Raw genomic sequence first — 27,638 nt, forward strand, 5'->3', positions numbered from 1 at the left:
GCACTGAGGTGGAAACATTATGCTTTGGGGCTGTTTCTCTGCTAAAGGTACAAGGCCGACTTTACCACATTAATGGACGGGGCCATGTATTGGGAAATCTTGGATGAGGACCTTCTTCCCTCAGCCAGAATGGGTCGTGGATGGCTCTTCCAGCGTGACAGTGACCCAAAACATACCGCCAAGGCAACAAAGGAGTGACTTGAGAAGCACAATAAGGTCATGGAGTGGCCTAACCAGTCTCCAGACCTTAACCTATAGAAAATTTATGGAGAGAGCTGAAACTTCGAGTTGCCTAGAGACAGCCAAGAAACCTTAAGGATTTTGAGAAGAAGAGTGGGCCAAAATCCCTCCTGAGATTTGTACAAACCTGGTAACCAACTACGAGAAAAGTCTTACCTCTGTGCTTGCCAACAAGGGTTTCTCCACCAAGTACGAAGTCATGTTTTGCTTGGATCAAATTCTTATTTTACTCACTGAACTGCAGCTCAATTTATAACATTTATATCCTGTGTTTTTTCTAGATTTTTGTTTGATATTCTGTCTCTATCCTTTTAAAATGCACCTATGATAAAAATTATAGACCCGTCAATTCTTTGTAAGTGGGCAAACTTACAAAATCTGCAGGGGATCAAATAACTACTGTACATTCTTTGTGCATTTTTTTAAAGTTATTGATATATGCAGTTCATAATTTATTTACATTCATTTTACTGTTTGCAGTGGGGATCATTTTACTATACAGTGGACTAATAAATTATATATATGTGTGTGTGTGTGTGTGTGTGTATATATATATATATATATATATATATATATATATATATATATATATATATATATATATATATATATATATAAATAATTTCCCAACTATACCGTGGGTAAAATTCCTTGTATTTAAGTTCATATACTAGTTTATATCATTGCAACTATTTTAACATTTGATTTTTATATTTGTTTTTAGGCTTATCTGGTCCACTGTTGTGGCTTCAGAACTGTCTGAATCGGACAGCAGACGACAAAGATGAGGATGGTAAGTGCCTGATGTAAACCACCCTATGTAATGAGTTGATTGGTTGAAACTGTCAGCGCTGAGATCTTTGCTTTTCTGTAATGATTTCTGACATATAAAGTGGCATTGCGCTTGTGCAGATTTGAATAGTGTTGTGCACACCTGTAAACCTTTGTAACAGCCTGGTGCATATATCGGTCTCTGGGTTGCCCCCTTGTAGCATTGGACTACAACAGGGCAATGATGTGGATCAAGAACATGATTGAAGCAATACTGTACAAAGCAAGTTTGCAACCTAGCCACTTCTTTGCCAATGATTTATGGCTTTTCCTGACAGTAATTTTGGAGACTTGATGTATGGAAGTATGAGGGTAAAAACTGATAAATTATATTCCTTCATTGAGTGACACATATTATTTTTTATATGAATAAATGCTAAGTTGTAGGCTTTAATTTTTTGAAACACTTTGGTATTTTGCTTAATTTTATAATGACTTGGAAACTGACACTTGTTCAAAAAAAAGGTCCAAGAGACTACTGATAGCCATATGTTGGCCTTGGCCACATTCTTAGCAATTTTCTAGCAAGTTCAACCAGCTTTCTATGGAAAAAACAAAGAAATACCTGATTGCAATCTACAACAACCTCTGCCACATAGATGTTCTGTAAATACCAAAGCTGTTCATTTAGAAAATTGTGTGGTTTGCAAAGGTGAGAGGCTGTATGCTTTTCCAGCTTCTCTTCTCTTCCTTATGGCCCCAAAAAATGTAAGCTTGTTCACCTTTTTTGTTCCACGTTATACCCTAAATGTTTTGCTTTCTGTATCCTTCCTTATATTCCAATAGACTTCTGGAAATCTTATTTTGCTTATGTGAGGCTAGGGGATTTCATCCTTAGCAAGTTGTGGGCCATAGCCTGGCTTTTTCCCTTATCTGGAGTTGATCAGGGTTTGGCCACGAGTACAATCAGGGGTCAGATTTCTGCTTTGGCGGCATTTTTTTTCATAGACCGCCTACTTCACATTCCTTGGTGCGTGCCTTTTGGTCCGTGGGACTTCAACTTTGTACTTTCTCTACTGAAGAAATCTCCATTTGAACCCACCTGGGATATTCCTTTAACCACTTCAATACCGGGCACTTTTACCCCTTCCTGCCCAGGACAATTTTCAGCTTTCAGTGCTGTCGCACTTTGAATGACAATTGCGTTGTCATGCAACACTGTACCCAAACTAAATTTTTATCACTTTCTTCCCACAAATAGAGCTTTCTTTTGGTGGTATTTGATCACCACTGGGGTTTTTATTTTTTTGCTAAACAGACTAAAAAAATACTGAAATTTTAGAGGAGAAAAAGGTGTTTTTTTTTTTTTTTTTTTTTTTTTTTTTTTTTTCTTCCTTTCGGTTATAAAATGTTGTTTTCTCCATCACTGATGGGCACTGATAGGGGGCAATGACAGGCGACTGTGATGGCCACTGACAGGCGGCACTGATGGGCAGCACTGATGAGGTACTGACAGGTGTTACTGCTGGGTACTGATTGGCACTGTGGTGGGCAATGATTGGCACTGATATGGGCACTGACATCCGTTTCTGATGGGACACTGACTGGCAGCTGATTGGCACTTATTGGCAGTTGTGGTGGCACATCTGATGGGGCTGTGCTGATAATCAATATGCTGATTATCAGCACAGACCCCCCTCTGACAGGGAGAGCCCCCCTCTGTCAGCGCAAACTGAGGCTTGCCGTTTTCCGGTGTCTTGGTTACAGCTGATCATGTGGTAAGGAGCCTCCATCAGAGGCTCCATACCACAATCGGAGATGCAGTGTGTCAGACTGACACACAGCACCTTCGATCGCCGTGTTGTAAGCGCGCGCCGGCATGTTTTCCTGCTGGACATCATATGACGCCCAGTTAGGATAACAGAACCACCGCCTGGCCATCATTCTGCTATAAGCCGGGCGGGAGGTGGTTATTCAGTCTAACTCTGGAGTTTTTTTTTCTGATTGCCATTACTTCAGCTCGCAGAGTTTTGGAATTGGCTGCTCTTTCCTGTATCGAACCATTCCTGGTGTGCCACCAAAATAAGGTGGTTCTACAGCCTCGTCCATTTTTACTAGGGGTGCACCGAATGGAAATTTTGGTGCCGAAACCGATAACGAAAATTACAGTTTTTAAAAAAAAATAACATTTTGATATGTAAAATTTTATTATATTCGTTATTCGACTTTTTAATGATCATATAATTTAATTTAATGAATAAAAAATACAGTCCAGTAATGTAAAATAAGTACTTTAATAAAAAGTACCCCACATAAATTGGACACAGAAAATAAATACAAAATTAAATAAATAAACTTGCAGTACATATGCTGCACAGTAATAATAATAAAATAAAAACAAAACAGGCATAATATAAAATGCCAAAGACTAAGAGCCTCTATGTTTGAGTAGACACTGTTTATTGTTTAAAAATAGAAGAACCATAAAATAAGACAGAGGGCGCACAAGTTATTATACACACCATACTACTTAAAGTGGAGTTCCACCCACTTTTACAACTCTTCAGCATCCCTCACTAAACTGTGCACTGTAAACAAATTGGATATTTTTATATTTTTTTTCTCAGCACCTACTGTATATCTGCTGTATTCATTTTTCACTTCCTTCTCCCTGGCCGTGGCCCATCGCATCATTTCCTGTTTGCAATGTCTTCTGGGAAGGGGCGGCAACTTCCTCTAACACTGCTGTTGCTATGGAAACCTGACCTGAAACCTATCACATTGCTTATGCTGCACTGAACATGTGCGAGATCTGCAAGGATGAGATCCAGGAAGAAATACCACTGTGGTGGGCAATGATTGGCACTGATATGGGCACTGACATCCGTTTCTGATGGGGCACTGACTGGCAGCTGATGGGCACTTATTACATAGCTTCAAAGTTTTTCGGCTTGTTCAAAGGTTTGACAAAAACAACTGGAAGCCGATTGGTTAACCTAACCTTCTACGCAGAGCTGCATCAGATTTTGCACTCTCCAGTTTTAGTAAATCAATCAACACCTGTGTGTTTTTCTAGTACAATAAAATTTGAACGAACTGAACTGCCAACAACACGAGTGGCAAAAGCCTGGGCACTGGCAGGCCTGGCCTCCTATTCAAAACAAAATGTTATAAAATTAGTGAACAACTAACCATAACAGAATTATGATAGCAGAAGGCAGTCATTCTATTTCAGTTTTTCTGTAAACATAACATATATGATATATATTTTTTTAATTTTATTTTCAACTTAAATGACAACTAGTAATTTCCCTAAGTTCTCTCCCTAAGGTGTCAGCGCACTGCATGTGCGATAAAACTGTATGTAGTCATACAGTATACCGCACTGTGTTCCGGGTATGGGCAGAGACTTCCCGGAACACAGACTAGTCTACAGCAGCGGCACTCAGCCAATCACAACAAGCAATTTCATTAGAAGACTACATTGCTTGCTGTGATTGGCTGAGCGCCGCTGCTGTAGACTAGTCTGTGTTCCGGGAAGTCTCCACCCATACCTGGTATACTGTATGTAGCCAGCCACAGATACATACAGTTTCGCACATGCAGCAGGCTGACAGTTTAGGGAAAGACAGTTTGGCCCAACAACAAACTATGTAGTTCAAAAGCTGGAGTTCTCTTTTAAATTGAAAAAGTGCAAAAACTGTAGAAGAACTAAAATGAACAACCAACAAAACCGAAAAAGTTCGAGAAAGTGTGGCAATGCTGGCTTTCCGCCAATGATACATTAATCTAGCTGCTACAGTGAGGGAATGCTATAGTATAGACCCACTTAATTTTTAGGTGAACTAGCCATTAAAGAATAACCAAGTAGAATGCCCGATTATGTGATGAATCAGTGCAATATATACTGCCTCGATATAACAATGCTTTATTGGCACAAGGAAAACAGGGGAGGGGGAGTTGGGGGGGGGGGGGGGATTTTTGTATATGTTGTACTGTATGTGTTGCAAAAATGTTAATAAATATACATTTTCAAAAAAAAAAAAAAGAGACTTTAATATCACTTTAATGTAATACCTGATAGCATGAACCACATCCAGTCAAGTTGCTTCCTGAACACCCAAGGAGGGGTAACGGAGTCAGCAAATCTACTATTTCTCAATGGATTCGTCAGCTTATTTCACAAGCTTACAGTTTTAAAGTGCAAAGTTCCACCATTTTCATTGACGGCTCATTCTACTAGGAGTGTTGGTGCTTCTGGGTTTATTCGTTATTGGGCTTCAGTTGCTTGAGTTTGTAAAGCTGCTATCTGGTCTTCATGTCTTAAGTAGATTTTACGCTACTGAGGATGCTACATTTGATCGGCATGTTTTGTAGGCTGCTGATTGAGATTTTAACCTGTTCTGGTTAAGTTGTTTGGGGCTATTTGGGTTGTTGCTGTGTTCCCCTCCCCTCATTTTCAGTCTTTTCAGCTCTGTGTCCTGTGATGTATGATAAAGAAATTTTTATTTGTGTGTATATCCTTTTATTGGAGTACATCACGTGACTCAGAGATCCTACCCTTCTGTTTTGTGGTTCATGGCATGCTACAAAAACTAAAGACTTTTTTTCTTTTTCTTTCAATGATTAATCATCTGAAGGTGGCAGCATAACCCCATTGTCACAGATATGATGTTTACATGTAAACCAAAAATCCAATTTTTATAGTGAGATTTAATCGTGCATGGCTACCTTAGAAGATTAAATGCTGTCCCAAATTCGGTATCATTTTATTATAGCCTAGGGTCGTGTGATTGAATTGGTATCTTACTCCAATATTTTACAGTGATGTAAAGTTTGAAATTGATGACGTGCTTCTTTTTCTCTACTTAGGTTCCTCTGAGTCAGTTCCTCTTGTACCACTGACTGAGGACAATGAGGATGCTATGGAAAACAAAATATTCCAAAAGCTATTAAAAAAGGTTGGAGTACGTCCACCAGCAAATGAGCAAGTAAGGATTTAGGTTAATATTTTGAGAAGTACCGGTATATTTTGTTATGCCAATGTCGATGATTTTTGCAATGTCATTTGTTTTCTTGATATATCTGCTTTAGTCGATCCCCAGGCATAGTTGCATGCCAAATTTTTAACATTGTCAGAAACACAGAAGGAAAGGGTTTTTTATTGTATTATTATTTCTTTTTAAAAGAGAAGAATCTTTTTCAGAGTACAATGTCCTGTGACATCATAATTCAATTCACTAAAAAAAAAAACAAAAAAAAGAAGCTGTTGCATAGCAAATCGCAAATTATATTTCTTGTAAATACCAAAAGGAAATCGGAAGAACTATCACTTCATCTCAGAGTGTATCAGTATATCATTTTATCTATACAAAGTGACTTTTGACATATTTCCTATACAACAACAATCCCATAATGCATTCAAGAAGGGAAAAAGGAAAGAAAGGAGGGAAAAAAGATGAGGACACTGAGGCAGCAATGATGGGCACTGATGAGGCGGCAATGATGGGCACCGATAAGCTGCACTGAGGAAGCTGCACTGATGGGCACTGATAAGCTGCACTGATAGCCCCTGATGAGGCCGTAATGATGGCCACTGATGAGGCGGCACTGATGGGCTGCACTAATAGGTGGCACTGATAGGGCAGCAGTGATGAGCACTGATGAGCTGCACTCATAAGGCTGCAATGATGGCCCCTGATGAGGCTGCAATGATGGCCCCTGATGAGGCTGCAATGATGGCCCCTGATGAGGCTGCAATGATGGCCCCTGATGGGGCTGCAATGATGGCCCCTGATGGGCACTAATAGGCTGCACTGGTGGCCTCTTAGGAGACAGCATTGATATGCTGCAATGATGGGGCTGCACTGATGGCCACTGATGAGGCTGCACTGATGGGTACCGATATGCTTTATATTAATATTGTTAAAGTTGTTAATATTTATTTTGTAACTTAATTCTGCATAAAACATTTCATGAGATAATTTACAAGGGCGTGTTTAGGGGTGGAATTAGGGGCAGAGTAGGGATTGGGTGGGGCAAATGGTGGCAAGTAACTCTTAAGGCCTGGCTAGTAGCTCAGGACATGAAATTTTGAACCTTGCACTAGCAGATTTCGATACACTAACAAATTGAAGCAAAACTCCAGCTAACACTGTATAGGCAGTTACACCAACAGTTGTGTTCCTTTTTACATAAATAAAAGCTGATCATTATAAACCAACACCCTCTTGGTGTTAAATGTTTTGTATCCCCTCACTAATTGCTACATTTGCAGGACAACTTGTTCTGTTGAAAAACAACAGACTTACTGTTCAGATCACCATTTGAAAATAAAGGAAAGGAACCCTAAAAAAAAAAAAAATAATGCAGTCACCACATCTAAGAATTGGCTAGTTGTAAAAAAATGTTTGCATTTGGGTTTAATAGAGCTTTAAATCTAGGCAGCATGGCCAACTGACTTTACTACTCCCTGTTATCTGTTAACCACTTAAGGACAGAGCCTCTTTTTAGATTTGGTGTTTACAAGTTAAAATCATTTTTTTTTGCTAGAAAATTACTTGGACTCCCCAAACATTATACAGGCAGTCCCCGAGTTTCGAACACCCGAGTTACGAACAACTCCTACTTACGAACGGCCTCAAATGCCGGGCACTCGTGCTCCATTCTGGTCCTGGATACCTCCGGACACATCACATACTGCAGTATTACATATACTGCATGACCAGAAGAGCCCCAGATAACATAACAAGCGCCCAGAACATCCCACATTCATGCACAGGTGGATGTTACACTTACGAATGCAGTGTTCCGACCGGTAGTTACACTTAAAAATGCAGTGTTGCGACTTATGAACAAGTTCAACTTACGAATAAACCTACAGTCCCTATTGTGTTCGTAACTCGGGGACTTCCTGTATACTGTTTTTTTTTTTTTCTTTCTGTCACACCGTATTTGCGCAAGTGGACTTTTTTGGGAAAAAATGTACTTTTTTGAATTAAAAATAAGCCAACAGTAAAGTTAGCCCAATTTTTTTTAATTATATGAAAGATGATGTTTCCCCAAGTAAACTGATACCCAACTTGTCACGCTTCAAAATTGCGCTCACTAGTAGAATGGAGACAAACTTTTACCCTTAATCTCCATAGGCGATGTTTAAAATTTTTTACAGGTTGCATGTTTTGAGTTACAGAAAGAGGTCTAGGGCTAGAATTATTGTTTTCGCTTGCGATCGCGGCGATACCTCACGTGTGGTTTGAACACTGTTTTCATATGTGCTACTCACATATGCGTTCGCTTCTGCACGTGAGCTCGGCAGGACGGGGCGTGTTAAAAATGTCACTTTTTTTTTTCTTATTTATTTTACTTTTTATTTTTACACTGTTCTTTTAAAAAAAAAAATGTCACTTTTATTCCTATTACAAGGAATGTAAACATCCCTTGTAATAGAAAAAAGCCTGACAGGACCTCTTAAATATGAGATCTGGGGTCAAAAAGACTGCAGATCTCATATTTTAAAATGCAATAGAAAAAAAAAAATGTTGTTTGTAAAAATTAATGTCCCTTTAAGAGCTATGGGCGGAAGTGACATTTTGACGTCGCTTCCACCCTGCTATGGTATGGAGCTGGGTGGGGGCCATCTTCAGCTCACTCACCTCCATACCACACAGGGAGAAGGATCTGATTGCTGCTGCCGGCGGCGGAGGGCACCGGTACGCGGCAGGAGGGGGGCCCCCTCTCCCACCACCGGTAAAAGTGATTTTGCGGCGAATCTGCTGCAGAGACCACTTTTATCTGAAACTGGACCTCTCACTAAAGAAGAGGATACTGGGGCTATGGCAGCTAGCTGCTGCCATAACAACTATATTCCTCTTCAAAGTACCGGCATATATCGTCATGAGCCGGTCCGGAAGTGGTTAAAGATTCCATCACAGCATGTTATAATAATTTTATTGATTCGAATTCCAGAAAAGTTTTTTACACACTAAGCTCACCCCTCAAAATTAACAAGTATTGACTTGGCAGCGTATCAAATTGTATTGTACATCCCAGGACATCATCATCATCATCCATTACGATAGGTTTATGCTGCCACCTCAGGGTGAATGGATACTTGCAAACAAGGATAGTAAATCCTTTCCAAAGCATAACCCTTCCCATCCAGGCAAGACAGTTTGTGTCTTTGTTGATGGCCATGTCTTTGCAGTCTCTGATCAATAAACGGCTAGTTTCTCAGCGGTTCAGTCTGACATTAGGAGACTGGCTTTTCTGGATTAATTGCGTGTGGCTTACTACTCCCAGAGGAATGGTACCCAGACCCTGTCCTGGACACGCAGGGAGGGCCTGTAATGTTGCCAGTCAACACTGATTCTACGTGACTGGACCTTGTGCAATGATATACTACCCAGTGATACCAGCTGGGGAGTTGACCCTCTGAAGGCCCTTGTGGCATGGCCCACAGTTATGGGTGAAGGTTGGATCCTCCTTGGGAGTCCTGCAGCATGGAACAGTAAATGCCCTGGCAGTAGCCCTTCCGGTACCCTCTTAACAGTGGACTTGTCTTTTACTTTATTTTAATTATATTTAGCTTAATTACAGGGTTTTTTCAGGTTTGCATGTGCTGTATTAACTTCCCATGTGGCCAGAGTGCTACATAGCAGTTGCAGTAATGAGGGGCAGTCCAGGAAGCACTTGGCCCAAATACTGCGTTTCTTGCAGGTGTAGTATGCTAGAGCGCATTTTATGAAAGTGGTGAAGAATTTGGCTCTGCTTTTCCGGTGTATTAAACCGCCTACATTTGAAAGATGCTAAATTAACTGAAAAATTAACAGCCATAGCATATAATGTAAATCGGGGGGGTGGTAATCAAGAAATATAGGCTCCTCCCAAACCAATATTTCCCAGCAGGAAGAGAAGAACAAGAAGTAGAGAAGAAGGGCAAAAGGAGGCGGGGAGGAAGGGATACAATAAAGAAAGGTAGTGAGTAGGAAAAAGTATATGCTAGCGTCTATCTCCAGGTTTAAGAACGTTGAAACGGGAATAAGATTACATAGAATGAGTGGATGCAGTGATAGATGGAATAGACAAAAAAGAAATTAAATAGGCCACTACGTGGCACCCTAAGACCATAGATAAAAAACACAAAACCATACATTGAGAACCATAGCTAAATAAGGAACAGTGCTTACACTGGCATTGAAAAAGCCGGGGGGGGGGGGGGGGGGGACGAAGGGGACGCATAGGGTAGCCCCTGGGCCCTCAGCTCCGCAGGGCAATAAGCTAGTATGAAAAAATAAATAAAACATACATTAAATTAACATTAAAAAGAAAACTCCTCACAGAAGTACCATAGAATGAGATCGGGGAGTAAGAGCGTATAAACAATGCTGAGGGGCAATGAAGCAATATACTGGAGTATAACGGAAAGGAAACCATACAATATATCTTGCAGGGGGGGGTGTAGTAAGAAGCTCATCCAGGGGAATGTGGAGGTTGGGTCTCCCTGAACGAATGTACGTTTAGTGAAGAATGTAGAACTATAGGTAGTATAAACAGAACAGTATTTGAACACTCAGGGAGGATAATTCTCAAAGGCAGGAAAAGGCAGATTCCTGAAAGTGTAGGAGTAGTTCCTGTTGAGGGAAAACAGCCGATGAATCATCCAGGAGCAATTCAGTCATTGGGATCTTTGTGGGACGAAGATCTGGATCTTGGCTTGCGGTCTTGTTTCTGCCATTGGGGGGGGCAAAGGGCAAGCCAGGAGTAGTTGGTGCAAATGGCCAATCGGGCAGGGAGACTTGAGGAAGTTCCAAGGTGCTAAGAAGAGCTGGTAAATCGCCCAAAGTGTGAAAGATAGCTGTTTTACCTTCATGATGAAAGGGGAAGCACCACTGGTATTTAATCTTGTGAGCTTGCAGAAGCTGCGTGAGGGGCTTTCTCGTGGTCAGGGTTTGACTGGAAAGGTCTGGGAGAATCCTCACTGGAGTGTCATTAGAGTATAGTGTCTTGAGAGCTGGCAGCACACATGATGGCCTCTTTAACCCTGTGGAAATTAACCCGACATGAGGACGGAAGAAAGGATCCGGATTCCGTGGGCCGGAGGCCATATGGACACGGTTCAATTCAATGGGATCATCTTTGGGCTTTTGCAGTAGTTGATTGAAAATGGCGGTCACTGCCATTTGTAAATCCTTAGGTTCCACAGACTCAGGCAACCCACGGATTTGGATGTTATTGCAACCATTTCTATTTTCAATATCATCCTGTTGGTATGAGAGTTGCTGCAGCATAACAGTGTGAGTGTTTCCTCATGAGCCTGTACAGCATTGCATAGCATAGCATTGCATTGCATTGTCATGCGGACCCAATGTCCTTCTTAAGCTCAGAGATCTCCTGCCTGTATGCCTTCTCAATTATCTTTACACAGTGCTCAAACTCAGCTTGTGAGTAGAGACCTCAAGTAGCTGTGGAGGGATTTAATTTGGGATTCCGTATCCCAGCCATCTCCAGAGCCCAGAGAGGCATGGGAGTGACTCCTGGAGTGATCAGGGCCCTCAGGGGATGAGTGTCGGGCACCTGACACTGCACCTGGATGAGTGTCACCTGCATGTCCAGGGCTGTATCGGGGCGGGCTGAGGACAGACGCACCGGCACCATTACTGGATTCAGGCCAGCGCTGTGCCGTGGCCGAAGATCTGGTAAAAAAGTTTCCCAAATCGCCTCCTGAACGGCTGCCACCGGAGCCCTTCTGCTCCTTAAACTTGTCCTTCCCCATGGGGGGTGAGAATGGTGGAGTTTCCTGGTGCGGAAAAGCCCTGTAGAGCTGCGGGACCCGGGAGCTAAAGGAGATCACTTCTCACAGCTCCATGCGGCAAGCCACACAACCCTAGGATGCTCTTTTTATACCCAATCGTGTTACGGATCTGTTGCCAATTAACTAGTTGCAGAATGTTTGTTTATCCAGCTTTTCTTTGTTAGTACCACTTTGCCAGCTCTTTTGAGGCATGTTGCTGCCATCAATTTCAAAATGACCTTATTTTTACTTAAAATGGTACATGTTCTCAGTTTAAACATTTCCCATGTTTTCTATTTTCTGTTGTGAATAAAATAAGGGTTTATGAGTTTTGCAAATCATTGCATTCTGTTTTACTGTGGATTTTACACAACGTCTCAACTGTTTTGCAATCGGGGTATTACACTGGGTGTGATTCATGCTAATAGGAGTTACATGAAGTTGGCTGCTGCAATTCATCAGTTGGTTTTCTTCCTGACGGCTTAAGGAAGGGTCACGCAGCCTCTCAATCTAACATTTCTCAGTCGGTCAGTCATCACTGTTTTCGGGGGCCAGCTCATTCGGTCAGGAATGTTGGTACTTCCTGGGCTGTTCACCATCAGGCTTCTGTAGCTCAAGTTTATAAAACTGCTACCTGTTCTTCAGTTAGGTGGAGAAAAAGCAGCAGGTCGATTTTATAGCAATGTATGTCTATGTGTTTGACTATAAAGCATTTTTAATTTATATGAAGATCTTGATTACGTTTTAGCAATCGGGAGCTGTCATGTCTCTAGAGTAGGACTGAGCAATTAATATACTTTGTGGTATAGAGGAATCGCCTCTGTGTGGAAGGGTGGTGATGGGTAGAGCCCATATCCATATTTTCTTGGGTTTTTAGTATTTGATATTTTGTTAAGGGCTCCCTCACCAGTGATCTAAGTCTTCAATAAGTGGTTTAGGGACCTAGTAGAATAGGTTTTGGTGTGCTTTGTAGCTCCCCAATCTAACATTTCTCAGTGGATCAGTCATCTTATTGATTAGATTTACAATCTGAAATGTCCATTGATGTACCCAAAAAAACCAGAAAGTGAACTAAAAATCCAATTTTCCTATTATTTTCTTCAGGAATGAGACTGTGGACTACAGAATTTATAGTGAGGTTATTTTACTACTTAATAAAAAAAATATATATATTATCAATCTACTTTCAGGAATCCTTTTGGAGAATTTCAGGAAAATTAAGTGCTGAGAAACTTCGGGAGGCAGCCAGTTCTCTTGTTTTGTCATCTCCAGAAGAGCAGCCTATTGATGTTCCAATAGACTCCGATGACCAGGGATCCAATCTAGAGCAGAGAGCTGAGGCGTTGCGTGCTCTCTTACTTGCCCGAAAAAAGAAAACGGCAATTGCACCTCAGGGTAAGAGGGTCAATTTTTATTTTTTTATTTGATGCCCTAAAATGTTTTTAACATAAACACAATGCATAAAAACATTGTTCTCTTTCTGAAACTACTATGATTTTTAACTTTATATTTCCGATATAGTTTGCATTTTCAAATAGAATTTTTCTTTTGTATTCTTTAGTTGTACTAATTGTAGTTCTTTTAAGCTAAAGTATAGTATTTGGTTGTGTGGTACTAACAGTAAAAATAAAACATTAGTGGCTTACCTAATTTCTAGGCAGGCTCCTTAATCTTCTGGCTTTTTAGGATGTTGCATACCATTACCATAGTACTTTCAGGTGTTTTGTTTGTTTTTGTTTTTTTTCTTAATAATTTTTATTTTGCTGCCAAAAACAGAACAGACATCACCCAGCGCATCTGCAGATCGTGAAAAGTCAAGTAAAAGGTATTGAAATGTTTGTTTTTTGGAGTTAAAGCAGACCTTGCATTAGAGTAGCAATGTTCACTTAATCACTTTAGGACTTCTTTCCCATTTCAAATAAATAACTTCTGTGCCTAAGCATCATATTGTGAGATTTGAGCTTCTTGTCAGAAGTATGGCGAGGTCACCCCTTGTGGTATGAAAGCTGGGAGAAAGGAAATGTAAGTGTATTAACTAACTACCCCATCCCAAGGTTTTTTGTTTTTTTTTTCTCTCCTCTCTCATTTTTGCCGACGGTTTCAGATGGGGGAGCAGGCCTGGTGAATAGGCAATCCTTGCTTGGCATGAAAGGTCTGCTTTAAGTTGATTAACATAAATGCAGGTAATCTTTTTATGCATTTTCAATTAAACATTGTTTTATTTTTCCTTTCATAGGGTAAAGGTTAAAAATAAGAGCCGGCTAATTGACAGTGATGATGAAGAGCAACCAGAAATAGATGATGGTTTGTTGCTTATTATTAATGTTCATATCACAAATGCCCAGATTTACAACATATCTTAAACAGCTTAATACATAATTCTTTAACTGGTTGCCGCCCGCCCACTGTCAAATGATGGGGTGGTGCGGCTCTTGTTCTGGGACGCCGTCATATGAATGGCCGCTTTCGTGGGCGCACGGCGATCGCGATCTGTGTAAAGAGTCGCGGCTCTTTAAACATGTGATCGGCTGTGTCCAGTCACATGTAAACAAGGAAGTGCCGGTAATCTGCGCTCCTCGCCTCACACTGACAGAGTGTGTGGCGAGAAGAGCCGATCAGCGGCATCTCCACGCAAGGGGACATTTAGGAATGTAATCAGGGCTCTGATCATCAGTGCCCTGATTACAATAGTGAAAAATAGTGTCACCATACACTGCCCACAAGTGCCACCAATCAGTGCTCATTAGCGATGCAAGTCAGTGCTGGCAATCATTGCCGCCTATCAGTGCTGCCCATCACTGCTGTCAATCAATGCCCATCAGTGTCGCCCATCAAGTCCCATCAGTACCGCCTATCAGTGCCCATAAGTGCGGCATATTAGTGCCACCTCATCAGTGCCCACCAGTTCAGCCTATCAGTGCCGCCTCATCAGCGCACATCAGTGAAGGCGAAAAATTACTTACTTACAAAATTTACTGACAGAAAAAAAAATGAAAAACTTTTTTTTTTTCCAAAATTTTTGGTCTTTATTTTTTTTGTTAAAAATAAGAAACCCAGCAGTGATTAAATACCACCAAAAGAAAGTTTTATTTGTGTGAAGAAAATGATAAAAAATTTGTTTGGGTACAGTGTAGCATGACCACGCAATTGTCATTCAAAGTGTGACAGCGCTGCAAAATGGATTGGGCAGGAAGGGGGTGTTCCTTTTATCATGTGGCAGAGTTAATTTATTTTTATGCGTTTTTTCTTTTTGGATGGCATCTCCCTAGCTGTCCGAGATGACTGTCCAGTACGTTAAGCAATACAGTCTAAAATTAGTTCCCCTTTAACCAGGCAAATGGTAAATACCTCGACCGCTGGTGGCCTTTAAGTTTTAGGATACTGACCTATAGTTGCACTTTCTGTGCCAGACTGATATCTCCTTTCCTAGGAACTTTTTTAAACATTATTAAATGGCACAAATATTTTTCTCACACAGTGACAATGTTGCAAGAATTAGGTTCTGGCATTAAAAAAAAGGCAAGGTAAACTCCCACCGAATGATCACCAAAGAATTTGTCATTCTGCGCAGCCAAACTTGGTATCCAGACAGCATAGACATGTTCATAATTGAAGGGAGGACTGGGCCAGGGGCATTTGCCCCTCTGGTAGTAAAAATAATATACAGTATGTTGGGCTGGTGGTCTTGAATGGAGATGCATTTAAACCTGCAGTCACTGTGGGACTTGCAGTCGGTGACAACTGCTGCGCAGTATATATAGATCTAATCCTTTTTTTTCTGACCTGTCTGACAGGGAATTCTGTCATTGCCTTCCTTTGCGGTTTTGAGATGTTATGTGACTGTATTCCAAAAGCTGAATAGGATGTCACTGGTGAAAGAATGCAGAATTGTGAAATGTCTTGTGCTGATTGTTTAATAGAGCTGAATGATAAGGATTATTTATGATGATGCAATAGTATTTTGAGGATTTTATTTGTGTGAGTCTGTATTATTTTCCCTGAGCAGTAGTCATGTTGCTCCACTCTTAAAATACATTATTTTACCATCCCTTACTTTTAGCATTTGTATGTGAAAATGTTTGCTACAGTAAACTATGTTCTTTAAAACAGCATCCACCTTTCCACATGATCACCAATTTCTGAAGCATCAAGGCACACTTTGCGTGATGACATTTTTCCCTACCATTTAAAAGGCCTCCTAGGCCAGAAGTTCCGATACTCCCTTGTCACATTGATTGATAGTACTTTGAAAAACAATACAATACATCCATGATTATACATAAATATTCAGCAGTCCTGCTGTTTCCACAGTCAATAGATGATTGTATTACATGACGTTAGTGTGCAGCCAAAATTTTTAATGAAACAAACTTCTGAAGGGTTTTCCTGAATCATAAATCAGGTGGCATATTCACTGTGAACTGATAATGCTGATGAGTATGTATGTACAATTTTGGAATACAAGTTCATTTTGTATCCTTTCTTCATGCTGTGTAGGGTGTTGCTCATATTTTGACTTAACATTTCAGCTGCTCAAGAACTTGAAGATAATCCTCTTAGCATGTCTTCTGCAACTGATGCCCTGGATGAAAGGTAGGGCTAAAATCTGGATCTGAAGAGCTCTACCGTGCCAAACCTTTCTGGAAGCTTATCCCTTTCATGACTAAGCCTATTTTTGAAATTTGGTGTTTAAAAGTTCAAATCCGTATTTTTTGCTAGAAAATTACTTAGAGTTTCCAAACATTATATATATTTTTTTAGCAGAGAATCTAGAGAATAAAATGGCGATTGTTGCAATATTTTTTATCACACGGTATTTGTGCAGCAGTGTTTTAAACGCAAATTTTTGGAAAAGGGACACTTTCATGAATTTTAAAAAATCCAAACAGTAAAGTTACCCCAATTTTTTTGTATAATGTGAAAGATGATGTTACGCCGAGTAAATAGATACCAAACATGTCACCCTTTATAATTGCACGCACTCATGGAATGGCGACAAACTACGGTACCTATGAATTTCCATAGGCGACGCTTTAAAAAATTTTTACGGTTACCAGGTTTAAGCTACAGAGGAGGTCTAGGGCTAGAATTATTGCTCTCGCTCTGACGATCGCGGCGATACCTCACATGTGTGGTTTGAACACCGTTTACATATGCGGGCGCGACTTCCGTATGCGTTTTCTTCGCTGCGCGAGCTCGCGGAGACAGGGGCACTTTAAAACATTTTTTTTTTTTATTTATTTATTTTATTTATTTTTTTACTTTTATAAATTGTGTTTAAAAAAATTTTTTTTTTTTTTACTTTTATTGCTGTCACAAGGAATGTAAACATCCCTTGTGACAGTAATAGGTGGTGACAGGTACTCTTTATGAAGGGATGGGGGGTCTAAAAGACCCCCCATCCCTCCTTTACACTTCAAAGTATTCAGATCGCCGAAAACGGCGATTCTGAATACTGTGTACTTTTTTAAATTCGGCGCTATTGGCAGCCGAGTAAACGGGAAGTGACGTCATGACGTCGCTTCCGCGTTTACAACAAGAAGGCTGGAACAAAGCCGCTCACAGCTTCGTTCCAGCCCGCCCCCAGCCGCCGAAGGTTCCCGATTGGACACCGGGCCTCCCGATCGCACGGGAGGCCCGGTAACAGCGGCGGGAGGGGGGGGATGTCCCCTCCCGCTCCTCGGGTATAACAACCGAGCGGCTTTTAGCCGCATCGGTTGTTATACACGGGTAGCCGATCGCCCACTGTAAACAACGGTACCGGGATGATGCCTGCAGCTGTGGGCATCATCCCGGTATAACCCCGGAAAGCCGAGTACGCATATCTGCGTACGGTCGGCGGGAAGGGGTTATTTGCTAACTGAAAAAATACTATGTGTAGCAGATTTAATTTAAAATGGCAGCAGCTAGAAAGCAGGAAAAAGTATTCCCTTTCAACACTTATAAAAATCTCAGTAGCATTCACCAATATCTTTCAATCAGATTATGTACATTTATTGTAAAATTTACAAAAAAAACCTTTTTATTGTCCATAGAGAGCCACAGCTCTGATAATAACTGCTTCCAATTTCACACCCTGCATACCTCCTATGGACCAGAAAAGTTTTCACCTTTTCTGCTATGAACCTGTTTTTTTTTGTTTTCAATCTCTCTTTATTAAGTTTTCATTTAAAACAATCATAAATATCTTTACATTTAAACATTTAAACCAAGCAATTTACAGCATGTTCTTCTTATTTCTTTTACATAAAAGCTTATACTTTTTAACAGTCTGTAAGCGCCTTCATTCTTCAATTCATCTTATCCTGCTCTTACTATACCTCTAAAAGAACAGCATTAACCCATTATCCCTAACCCACCCCCCTTTTACCTCCATGCTCACCTCATTCTTACAAAAAAAAAAAAAAAAAAAAAAAAAGGGTTTTTCCTTCCCTTTCCCTTCCTTATATAAATTCTAGTACCTCCCGCGATGACCAAAACTTCTCCCATTCTTTCCAATTCTCAAGTAGTTGGTTTGTTATGTTCCCTTCCTCTCTAATTCGTTCCTCCATGTATTGTATTTCGTTCATCTCACATATCCAATCTACTAAAGCTGGACTCTTTGTTTTTTTTTCCAGTTTTTTGCTATTATCGTTCTCGCTGCTGATGTCATATGGTGAATAATGTCTTTTTTATTTGATTTGATTGATTTAGGTATCAGGGACAATAATGAAATTTCCATACTCAAGGACAAATCCACTCCTGATACTTTACGATAGATCTCATATATCTTATTCCAGAATCCTTTCACCAGATGACATCCATACCATATATGTTCCATTGTTCCCTTTTCTACTTTGCATCTCCAACATAAATCTGTTTCCTTTGTTAATTGAATTTAAGGTATCTGGGCACCTATACCACCTCATCATGATCTTATAATTTCTCTCTTGATATTTATTTGCAATGGACCCTCTGTGTATAGTTTCAAAAACCCTTTCCCATTCTTCCTCCAACAAAGATCTTCCCATTTCTTTACGCTTGTCAACTCTTTGAGGGGGCTACTCAGAATAAGTTCATCATATATTTTCGACAATTTCTTTATTGGAACCTGTTCTCCCAGCAATAGTTTTTCAAACTTGGTCAGTGGTCTATTTAACCTAATTATTTTAGGTTCAATAAATGCCTGTAGTTGTTGGTACTGCAGCCATTTTTTTTTCGTATCCCTCTCCCATTTCCCTCAACGTGGGCATTTTCCCATTCTCCAAGATTTGGACCAATCTTGTATTTTCCAGCCTGTTCCATTTTAAAAAATGTTTACTCATCATTGCTAGAGGGAATTCGGGGTTATAAAACAAAGGAGTCATGGGACCTATTGTTGTAGAGAGTTTCCCTTTTTTCATTATACCGTCCCATACCTTTAACGTGGCACTTATAGAGTCGCCTCACTTCTTTTTGGTCTTAAATGGGGTTCTAACCATGGAAGGACGTTTAACTGGGGCCCTATTATTTCCTCCTCCATATCGACCCATTGCTTGTTTTCTTTATTATGATACCAGTCTATTATGCTGGTCAGTGATGCTGCCTGCAGATATTTTGCACAGTCTGGTAACGCCAGCCCTCCATTTCTTTTTTTCCTAGTTAAATTTTCTCTTTTTATCCGGTGAGTTTTATGCGCCCATATGAATTCGACTATTGCTTTTCTTAGCTCCTTCATCTGTTTCTTTGAGGGTTCTAATGGCAACGCTTGGAAAGTATATAAGAGCTTTGGCAAGATATCCATTTTTACGATATTAACTCTTCCCGTCCATGAGTATATCATTTTATCATATTTCTGTAGAAGTTTAATAGCATTTTGAATTGCTTTCTCATAGTTCATCCCCTGTAGTAGTTACAGATCTTTTGTTAAATAGATTCCCAAGTATTTTATTGCTTTTTGCTTCCATTTAAATGGAAAATCGTCTTGCATCTGTAGACAGCTTTTTCCGTTTACTGTTATGTTCAATATCTCTGATTTGTCATAATTTATTTTGAAATTACTCAATTCCCCGAATCTTGTAAATTCTTTCATTAAGTTTGGGATAGTTATGATGGGATTGGTTATGTATATTGGCAGATCATCTGCATATGCCGCTATCTTATATTCTTTTTCTCCTACCTTTATCCCCTTAATGTCTTTGTTATTTCTAATTGCGGTTATTAGATGTTCCATTATAAGTACGAACAGCAAGGGAGAGAGGGGACACCCCTGACGGGTGCCGTTTGAAATCTTTATATCCTTCGATAACATTCCGTTTACTCTCACTTTCGCTTTTGTGTTGGAATACAGAGCCGCTATCCTATTCCGCATTTTCGGGCCCATACCAAGTTGTTTTAATGTCTCTTCTAAAAAGCGCCACCCTATCCTATCAAACGCTTTTTCCGCGTCTACGGCCAGCATACACATTTCAATACCTGTTTTTTGAGCGTATTCCATTAAAGTACAAGTTTTTATGATATTATCTTTAGTCTCCCTACCTTTTGTAAACCCGGCTTGATCTAATTTTATATAGTTGGGTAGGATTGGTGTTATTCTATTCGCAATAATTTTAGAATATAGACGTATATCTATATTGGTTAGAGAGATTGGCCTGTAGTTTTTACATAGCGTGTGGTCCTTCTCCGGTTTTGGAATTAAGGTAATGTGAGCTTCTGTGCTTTGTGGTACAAAGCCTTGTATGTCCGATATGGAATTGTATGTTTTTTTAATAACGGGGCAATTATTTCTTGAAAGTTCTTATAAAATCTGGTGGTATACCCATCAGGTCCTGGGCTTTTTCCTAGAACTAATTCTTTAATCGCTTGTTGAACTTCTTCCAAAGAGATATCTTTCTCGAATGACTTGATTATTTCTTTAGGGAATCTAGGAAGGGCTGTTTCTTCGATGTATTCCTTTATTTCCTCTCTATTCGAATCCCTCTCCTTATTCACCCGTGAAGTTTTAATATTATACAAATTAGAATAGTATGTATAAAATTCTTCTATTATTTCTTTTGGATCATATGTAAATTCCCCGTTTATTTTTAAGATTTTACTTATTGTTGCTGAGGTCTGTTGTTCCTTTAATTGTTTAGCGAGTATTTTCCCTGTTTTGTTGCCGTATTGATACCATTGTGCCCTTCTGCAATCTCTTATCCTTAGGGATTCCTCGTCAAGCAGGGATTGTAATTCTATTTTCTTCTCTTTTAACTTTATTTTATCTGATGGTTCTAGATTCTGCTTATGCTTTTTATCCAATTCCTCTATTTCTTTTATCAACTGAGATTTCATTTTAATGTTTCCCATTGCATGGGCAGTGATGTTTCGTCCTTCTCATGGATTTCTACAAATTCCTTTATTGTTTTACTTATGTCCTCTATACACTCTTTATCTTTTAATAAGTTGTCGTTTAATCTCCAATTCCCTTTTGTTTTTACTCGCTCCAATACCTTAATTTCCAAAAACAGTGGGGCATGGTCCGACCATAAGAACCCTCCTATATCCGATGATGGAGTCATTGACATTCCTAGGTGGTTGATAAAAAAGTAATCTATCCTATGATAGGAATCATGTATATTAGAGTAATATGAGTAATTTTTTTCCATTTGGTGCTGAACTCTCCAAATATCTACCAAATGATATTTCTCTAATACCCCCTTAAATTCTTCTAGATGGCACTTGTTTCTACAAGCATGGGTGTTGGTTGTATCAGCTCTTATATCCATAACAAAGTTAAAGTCTCCACCCATAATTACTATTCCTTCTGCCTTCTCCATGCTACTATTTAGGACCCTTGTCCCGGTCTTTATCTGATCGTGATTTGGTAAATACAAATTGATAATTGTAAATATTTTCCCATATATCATTGCTTTTATAACCAAAGATCTACCATATATTACCCGTATATTTTTGTATTATTTGGTAAGGTACGTTCCTATGAAAAACTATAGATACCCCTTTTGATTTAGAATAGGCAAATGTATTGTGTATCCAGTTGTTATAGTTTCGATTATTACGTTTCGGAATGTGATTTGAACGAAAATGAGTCTCCTGGAAGAGTATAATATCCACCTTTTGTTTGTTAAGAAAATTCAGAATTTGATTTCTTTTATTAGGAGAGTTAAGGCCCCTTGCGTTGAAAGAACAAAACTTAATCCCCCCCATTTAATAGGGGGAAGGAAGGAGGACGAAGAGGAAAAAAAAAAAAAAAAAGAATACTTGCACGCACACACTCCCTCTCTCACACCACCCTATTTCTATTTGACTTATTTAAATAAAGTCTATCTTACTATCTATAGTAAGTTCCCTACTATGAGGGGTTTTAAGCCTGCTAACCAAAATTTGCCTCTCGCTCGCCATTCTCATGCCGTTATTTAATTGCTAGTATGACCCTTACTTTGTTCTCTCTCCTTCCTCTATCATTTTCCCTCTCTCTTGCGATCTATCTTCTATATTTAAAAAAAAAAAAATGTGGGGAAAAGGGGATAGGCCGGGGGGGGGGGGACCCTTGGTTGCTACTTTTATCCTAAATATAAAATACTTCTAACTCATCTATATTGTGTTACCTCATCTATACTTGTTATATGCTTTTATTTTCTCTTGCTCTTCCTGGGATGGGAGGGAGAGAAAAAAAAAAAAAAACAAGACTTCCTTCCTTCCTCCATCAATTTGAATTCAATCCTACCACAATGCTTGAATCATTAAATTAATATTTCACCTTACATTTTGTCAAAAAAAAAAAACAAAAAAAACATAAAAACATTGCCATCGTGCATAACCCTTTAACCCGCTAATTTTCTATTAGCATTTTAATGTGAATACCAACTATTCAATACCCTATTATATAGACCATTATCATAACTTTCTATCTTATACATGATTATCAAAAAAAATAAATAAATAAAATTTTTAAGTGCATTTCTATGTATATACCTCTCCTCCAGTATCTCACAGTGCAAACCACTGACTTAGTATTTCATTTAATACGTGATTAAAAAAAAAAGAAAATTTCTTTTTTTTTCCCCCCTCCTCTCCTCTTTTTCCATCTTCAATTTAGTATTGTTGTGCATTATCCTTTAAGCCCCTAATTTTATAAGTGCATTACAACGTGATTGTGTATAAGCCATTATCTTAACTATTCCCTTTCTTTCCCTTTCCTTTCTTCCCTCCCTCCCTCCATTCTGTACGTGGTTTTTAACGCACCCAAAAAAAAAAAAAAAGAAAAAAGATTTTTTTATCTTTTCTTTTCAACACCCTCAATTTGAATTAAATAATACCACAGTGCATGAACCATTATATTAATATTCCACCTTCCGCTTTGTTGTTAACAAAAAAAAAGAAAAAGAAAACATTGCCATCGTGCATAACCCCTTAACCCCCGCTAATTTTCTATTAGCATTTTAATGTGAATACTAACTATTCAATACCCTATTATATTAACCATTATCATAACTTTCTATCTTATACATGATTATCAAAAAAAAAAAAAAATACATTTTTAAGTGCATTTCTAAGTATATACCTCTCCTCCAGTATCCCACAGTGCAAACCACTGACTCAGTATTTCATTTTAATATGTGATAAAAAAAAAAAAAAAAAAACCCAAAGTGTCCCATCACCCTGAATTCAATATTATTACTGTACCTAAATCATTGAATCATTAAATTGATATTTCATATTTCACTTTATATTTTGAGAAAAAAAAAAAAATTAACCCCTAAATTATTCTCTTGGTTTGAGTTCAGCGCATGCTACAGTGCGTAAATCAATAGCATGATATTTCAGCTCATACTCCAAATACTATAATTTTCCTCTAACCTTTTCAGATTTTGCTCCGTTTTTGAGACTTTCTTGTCTACTGTGTCTATTTTTTCCTGTGTGTTTTTGGTAGCTACTTTTAATTCTTGTATCTCCATTTTATAGGATTCCTCCAACCTGTGTACATATTGATCCATGTCTACCCTAGTTGGAAGTGATCGAATATACGCCTTTATGTCCCATTTTTCCTTATCCTCTTCTTTTTGTTTGTTTGTTGTTCCTGTTTTATCTATTGGCGAGCTATTTCTAGGGTGGCTTATTTGTTCCTCCCCTGATGATCTAGATGTTACCGAGGATTCTGCTAGATTTGATAATTCCTGGGATGTTTGTAATTCCTGTGTTACATGGGGGGACTGCAGTTGTAATTGTTGGAAGAATTCCTTAAAATCTGTTGCTTGTATTGGTTGTGCCCCTGTAGTGTTTTTACTATTAGATTCTTTTTTTTCTTTTTTACTTGATTGAGTTTGAGGCGTTTTACTGCCTTTCTTAGATGCCATCTCCCTTCTTCTCCATCTCTCTTTTTTTTTTTTTATCTATTTTTTTCCATTTTTTAATTTTAATAGGCTTTTCGGCGATATACCAGGAAAAAAAAAGGGGGGGGGGCACCCCTGAGGGGCTATTTCCCTATGTTCCTTTAGTGGCCCTTGATTATCTCCTTTTTTTTTAAACTGTCTGTCCTGCAAGAGCTTGATAGTCCAATGAGGGATTCTGGGCTTAATATTTGGCAACCTCTTCTTTCCTTTCCTTTACTTTATTATCTTTCTTTATTTAAATTTTATGTCCTTTTAGTGTACTCTTTCCAGAGTTCATTGCTTATCAGGGATGCATTTAACCATTCATGTAACACATTGTTATTGCCGAGTCATACCTGCTCGTTTTCGGATTCTGGAAATAGCTTGTTGTTTTTACTGTGTGTGGCTGTTAGCTCTCTTGTGGGTCTCCCGATTCCGCTTGGTCCGCCTGATCTCTGCCGTGACTTTCCGAGGCTTCCGCCGGAGAGGGCGTCCGTGACCGAGTGTCTCCGCTGTCCGCTTCCGCAGACTCGCAGAGGCTCCCACTCCTCCGCGCCCGCTGTCTCCTGGTACTGCCTTCGGTAGCGATCTCGGCACCCCACAGGCTCGGCTTCTCGCGGTTCTCTCTCTCACACAAGCACTTCTGCTCTGTCAGCCGCTCCTTATGCCGCCTCCTCCCGCTCGTTATCCCGTATCTTGCTTGTACTACATCGACAGCACTGCGAAGGATAACCCCGGGGCTTGGCTGTGTAAGCCTCCAATATCCAATCTCTATAATTTTGTCCTTTTGTCAGTTTGCCAGCGTGTCAGCCTGTAAGCTTTCCCGCATGTTTGCTTCTCAGCGTCCGTTGCTTATCAGCATGTCGGCATGTCAGACGCTCGGTCTTCCTCACGCGGCCATCTTGGTCAGCAGCTCCTCCCCCCTCTGAACCTGTTTTTTTTGTAATAACTTTATTACTTAAAGGGGTTGCAAAGGTACGCGTTTTTTCACCTTAATGCATCCTATACATTAAGGTGAAAAAAACACCTAGCAATGACGCCCTCTGTTGGCACTGCATTAAAAACAGGCATGATTCTGTGATGGACATCACTGCATGAGCTTAGGAATACTTCCAAAAATCACTGTCTATGAACACAGTTCACTGTGCCATTCAAAAATGCAGGTAAAGGCTCTATCTTGCAAAGAAGAAGCCATATCTGAACATGACCCATAAACACTGCCGTCTTCTCTAGGTCAAAGCTCATTTAAAATGATCTATTTCAAAGTGGAAAACTGTTCTGTGGTCAGACGATTCAAAATTTGACATTATTTTTGGCAACCATGGGTGCCGCATCCTCCGGTCTAAAGAGGAGAGGGACCTTTCCAACTAGTTATCAGGACTCATGGGGTTGCATTAATGCATATGGAAAGGACAGCTTGCACATCTGGAAAGGCACCATCAATGCTAAAAGATATATCCAGGTTTTAGAGCAGCATATGCTCCCATCCAGATGATATCTTTTCAAGGAAGGCCTTGCATATTTCAGCAGGACAATGCTAAACATCTTGAAAACAAATATACGACAAAGAAGGCCAAGAACTGTTGAGCAGTTAGAATCCTATATCAGGCAGGAATGGGACAACATTCCTCTCCCAAAACTCCAGCAAAGAGTTAAAGAGGAGGGGATGCTATACCAAGGTAAACATCACCCTGTCCCAAGTTTTTTGAGATGTGTTGCTGCCATCAGTTTCAAAGTTACCTTATTTTTTTCTTAAAATGATACATTTTAAACATTTCACATTTTTTCTATTTTCTATTGTGAATAAAATATGGGTTTATGAGATTTGCAAATCCTTGCATTCTGTTTTTATGTAGATTTTACACGGAGTCTGAACTTGTTTGGGATTGGGGTTGTATTTTTTTTTTTTTAACCACTTGCTGACCAACATACATATTAAAACATGTCTTGTCAGCAAGTGTTTTTTCTGCTCTTCAGCTCCTCTCCTGAATACACGTTTGATGTTTATTTTTTTCCCCTCTTCTAAACACCTACAGTATGTGAGCATGGACACATGGATTAACATAGAGTTGCTTTTACAGGCTGGAAAAAAGCACCAAACACATGTAAAAGAGATATATATATATTTTTTTAAGCCCAGTGTGCGTGAGGCCTAACAGTATACAATAAACCTTTACCACATCAACTCTTCTCTACTCCACTACTGATCACCTCTATGACAAAATCTCACCCCTCTCCTGCCCCAACCTAGCCACTTTCATCTACAACAGCTCACTGTCTTTCTCCCTAGACAAGCTTGCCCCCCTCACTACACGCAGAATCAGGCCCCGGCCACTACAACCCTGGCAAACAGATGACACCAGAAGTCTTAGAGAATGTAGCCGCACTCTTGAGCGTCTGCGGCATAGGACTAAGTTCTAGGCAGACTTCAATATAAATGTGCCCTCCTAAAATACTATTCCTGCCTCCACACTGCCAAACAGACCTATTTTTATCACACTCAATAACACCCTCCCATCCAGTCCCCCTCAACTCTTCTCGACCTTTAACACTCTCCTCCACCCTCTAATTCACTCACTGCTCAGGAGATCGCCAATCACTTCAAAAATAAGATTGATACAATTCATACGGAGATCTCCAATGCACAGAAACCTCCCCCACTCAATACCCCATGTCCACAGATACAATCATTACTTCCCTCATTCAACCCTGCTGGTATTAATGAGGTTGCTAAACTTTTATCCAACACCCATCTAACCACCTGCCCCCTGGATCCTGCTCCCACTTAAATGCTACGCTCACCCTCTGACTCGATTCTACATCTTCTCTAACTCACTTTTCAACTTTTCAACCTCTCCCTCTCTTTTGGCATCTTCCCAAACTCTCTAAAACATGCGCTAGTCACCCCCCATACTTAAAAAGCCTTCACTGATACATGGGCGGCCAGGGACCCTCTACCTCACACTATCTCCACCGTATACCAACTATTAGACGCAGCCAAGTCAATTCCTAAACCATATTTGTTTAGAGATTGGGCACGTGACCTCCAATGTGCGTTTTCTAAAGAACAAGTACAGCAGTTGTATTCCCTGGCCCATTCTGGCTCAGTGAAGTCCAAGGCACAAGAAAATAACTACAAGCTGTTGACCAGGTGGTACCGTGTCTCAACGACTCTAGCAAAAATGTACCCTTCACATTCTGATTTGTGCTGGAGGGGCTGTGGCCAGAGGGGTATTTTCCTCCATATATGGTGGGAGTTCCCTTTTATCCTCCCTTTTTGTGTAATGGTACGTAAACCTGTTTTGGAGGGCCTCGGGATAGTCCTTCCGAACTCTCCGAATTGCTTTCTCCTCCCAGGTCCCCATATGTCTCTCTCTCTCGCTATAAACAGAGTGCTCTCTCACCTTCTCAGTGAGGCTAAGTGCCTCATACCGGTTCACGGAAAAAGCTCTCGTGTTCTGCGTGAAAAGGAGTGGATGGGGAAGGTGAGGGAGATTATGGAGGCAGGG

The 27,638-nt window shown here is 39.8% G+C and overlaps 1 protein-coding gene across 4 annotated transcripts in view; it reads left to right on the forward strand.

The window, feature by feature from the left end:
- The window catches only part of TIMELESS (timeless circadian regulator), a 164,248-nt gene that overhangs the window by 133,944 nt on the left and 2,666 nt on the right, over positions 1–27,638 (forward strand). For all 4 annotated transcript variants that reach the window (XM_073613929.1, XM_073613928.1, XM_073613930.1 and 1 more), the window contains exons 26-31: positions 965–1,033; positions 5,884–6,002; positions 12,994–13,198; positions 13,580–13,628; positions 14,040–14,107; positions 16,333–16,396. In XM_073613929.1, coding sequence (XP_073470030.1) covers positions 965–1,033; positions 5,884–6,002; positions 12,994–13,198; positions 13,580–13,628; positions 14,040–14,107; positions 16,333–16,396 — 574 coding nt within the window. The remainder of the gene's footprint in view (positions 1–964; positions 1,034–5,883; positions 6,003–12,993; positions 13,199–13,579; positions 13,629–14,039; positions 14,108–16,332; positions 16,397–27,638) is intronic.

Source organism: Aquarana catesbeiana, linkage group LG02 (genome assembly GCF_042186555.1).
Source record: "Aquarana catesbeiana isolate 2022-GZ linkage group LG02, ASM4218655v1, whole genome shotgun sequence".
Classification (NCBI taxonomy): Eukaryota; Metazoa; Chordata; class Amphibia; order Anura; family Ranidae; genus Aquarana; species Aquarana catesbeiana.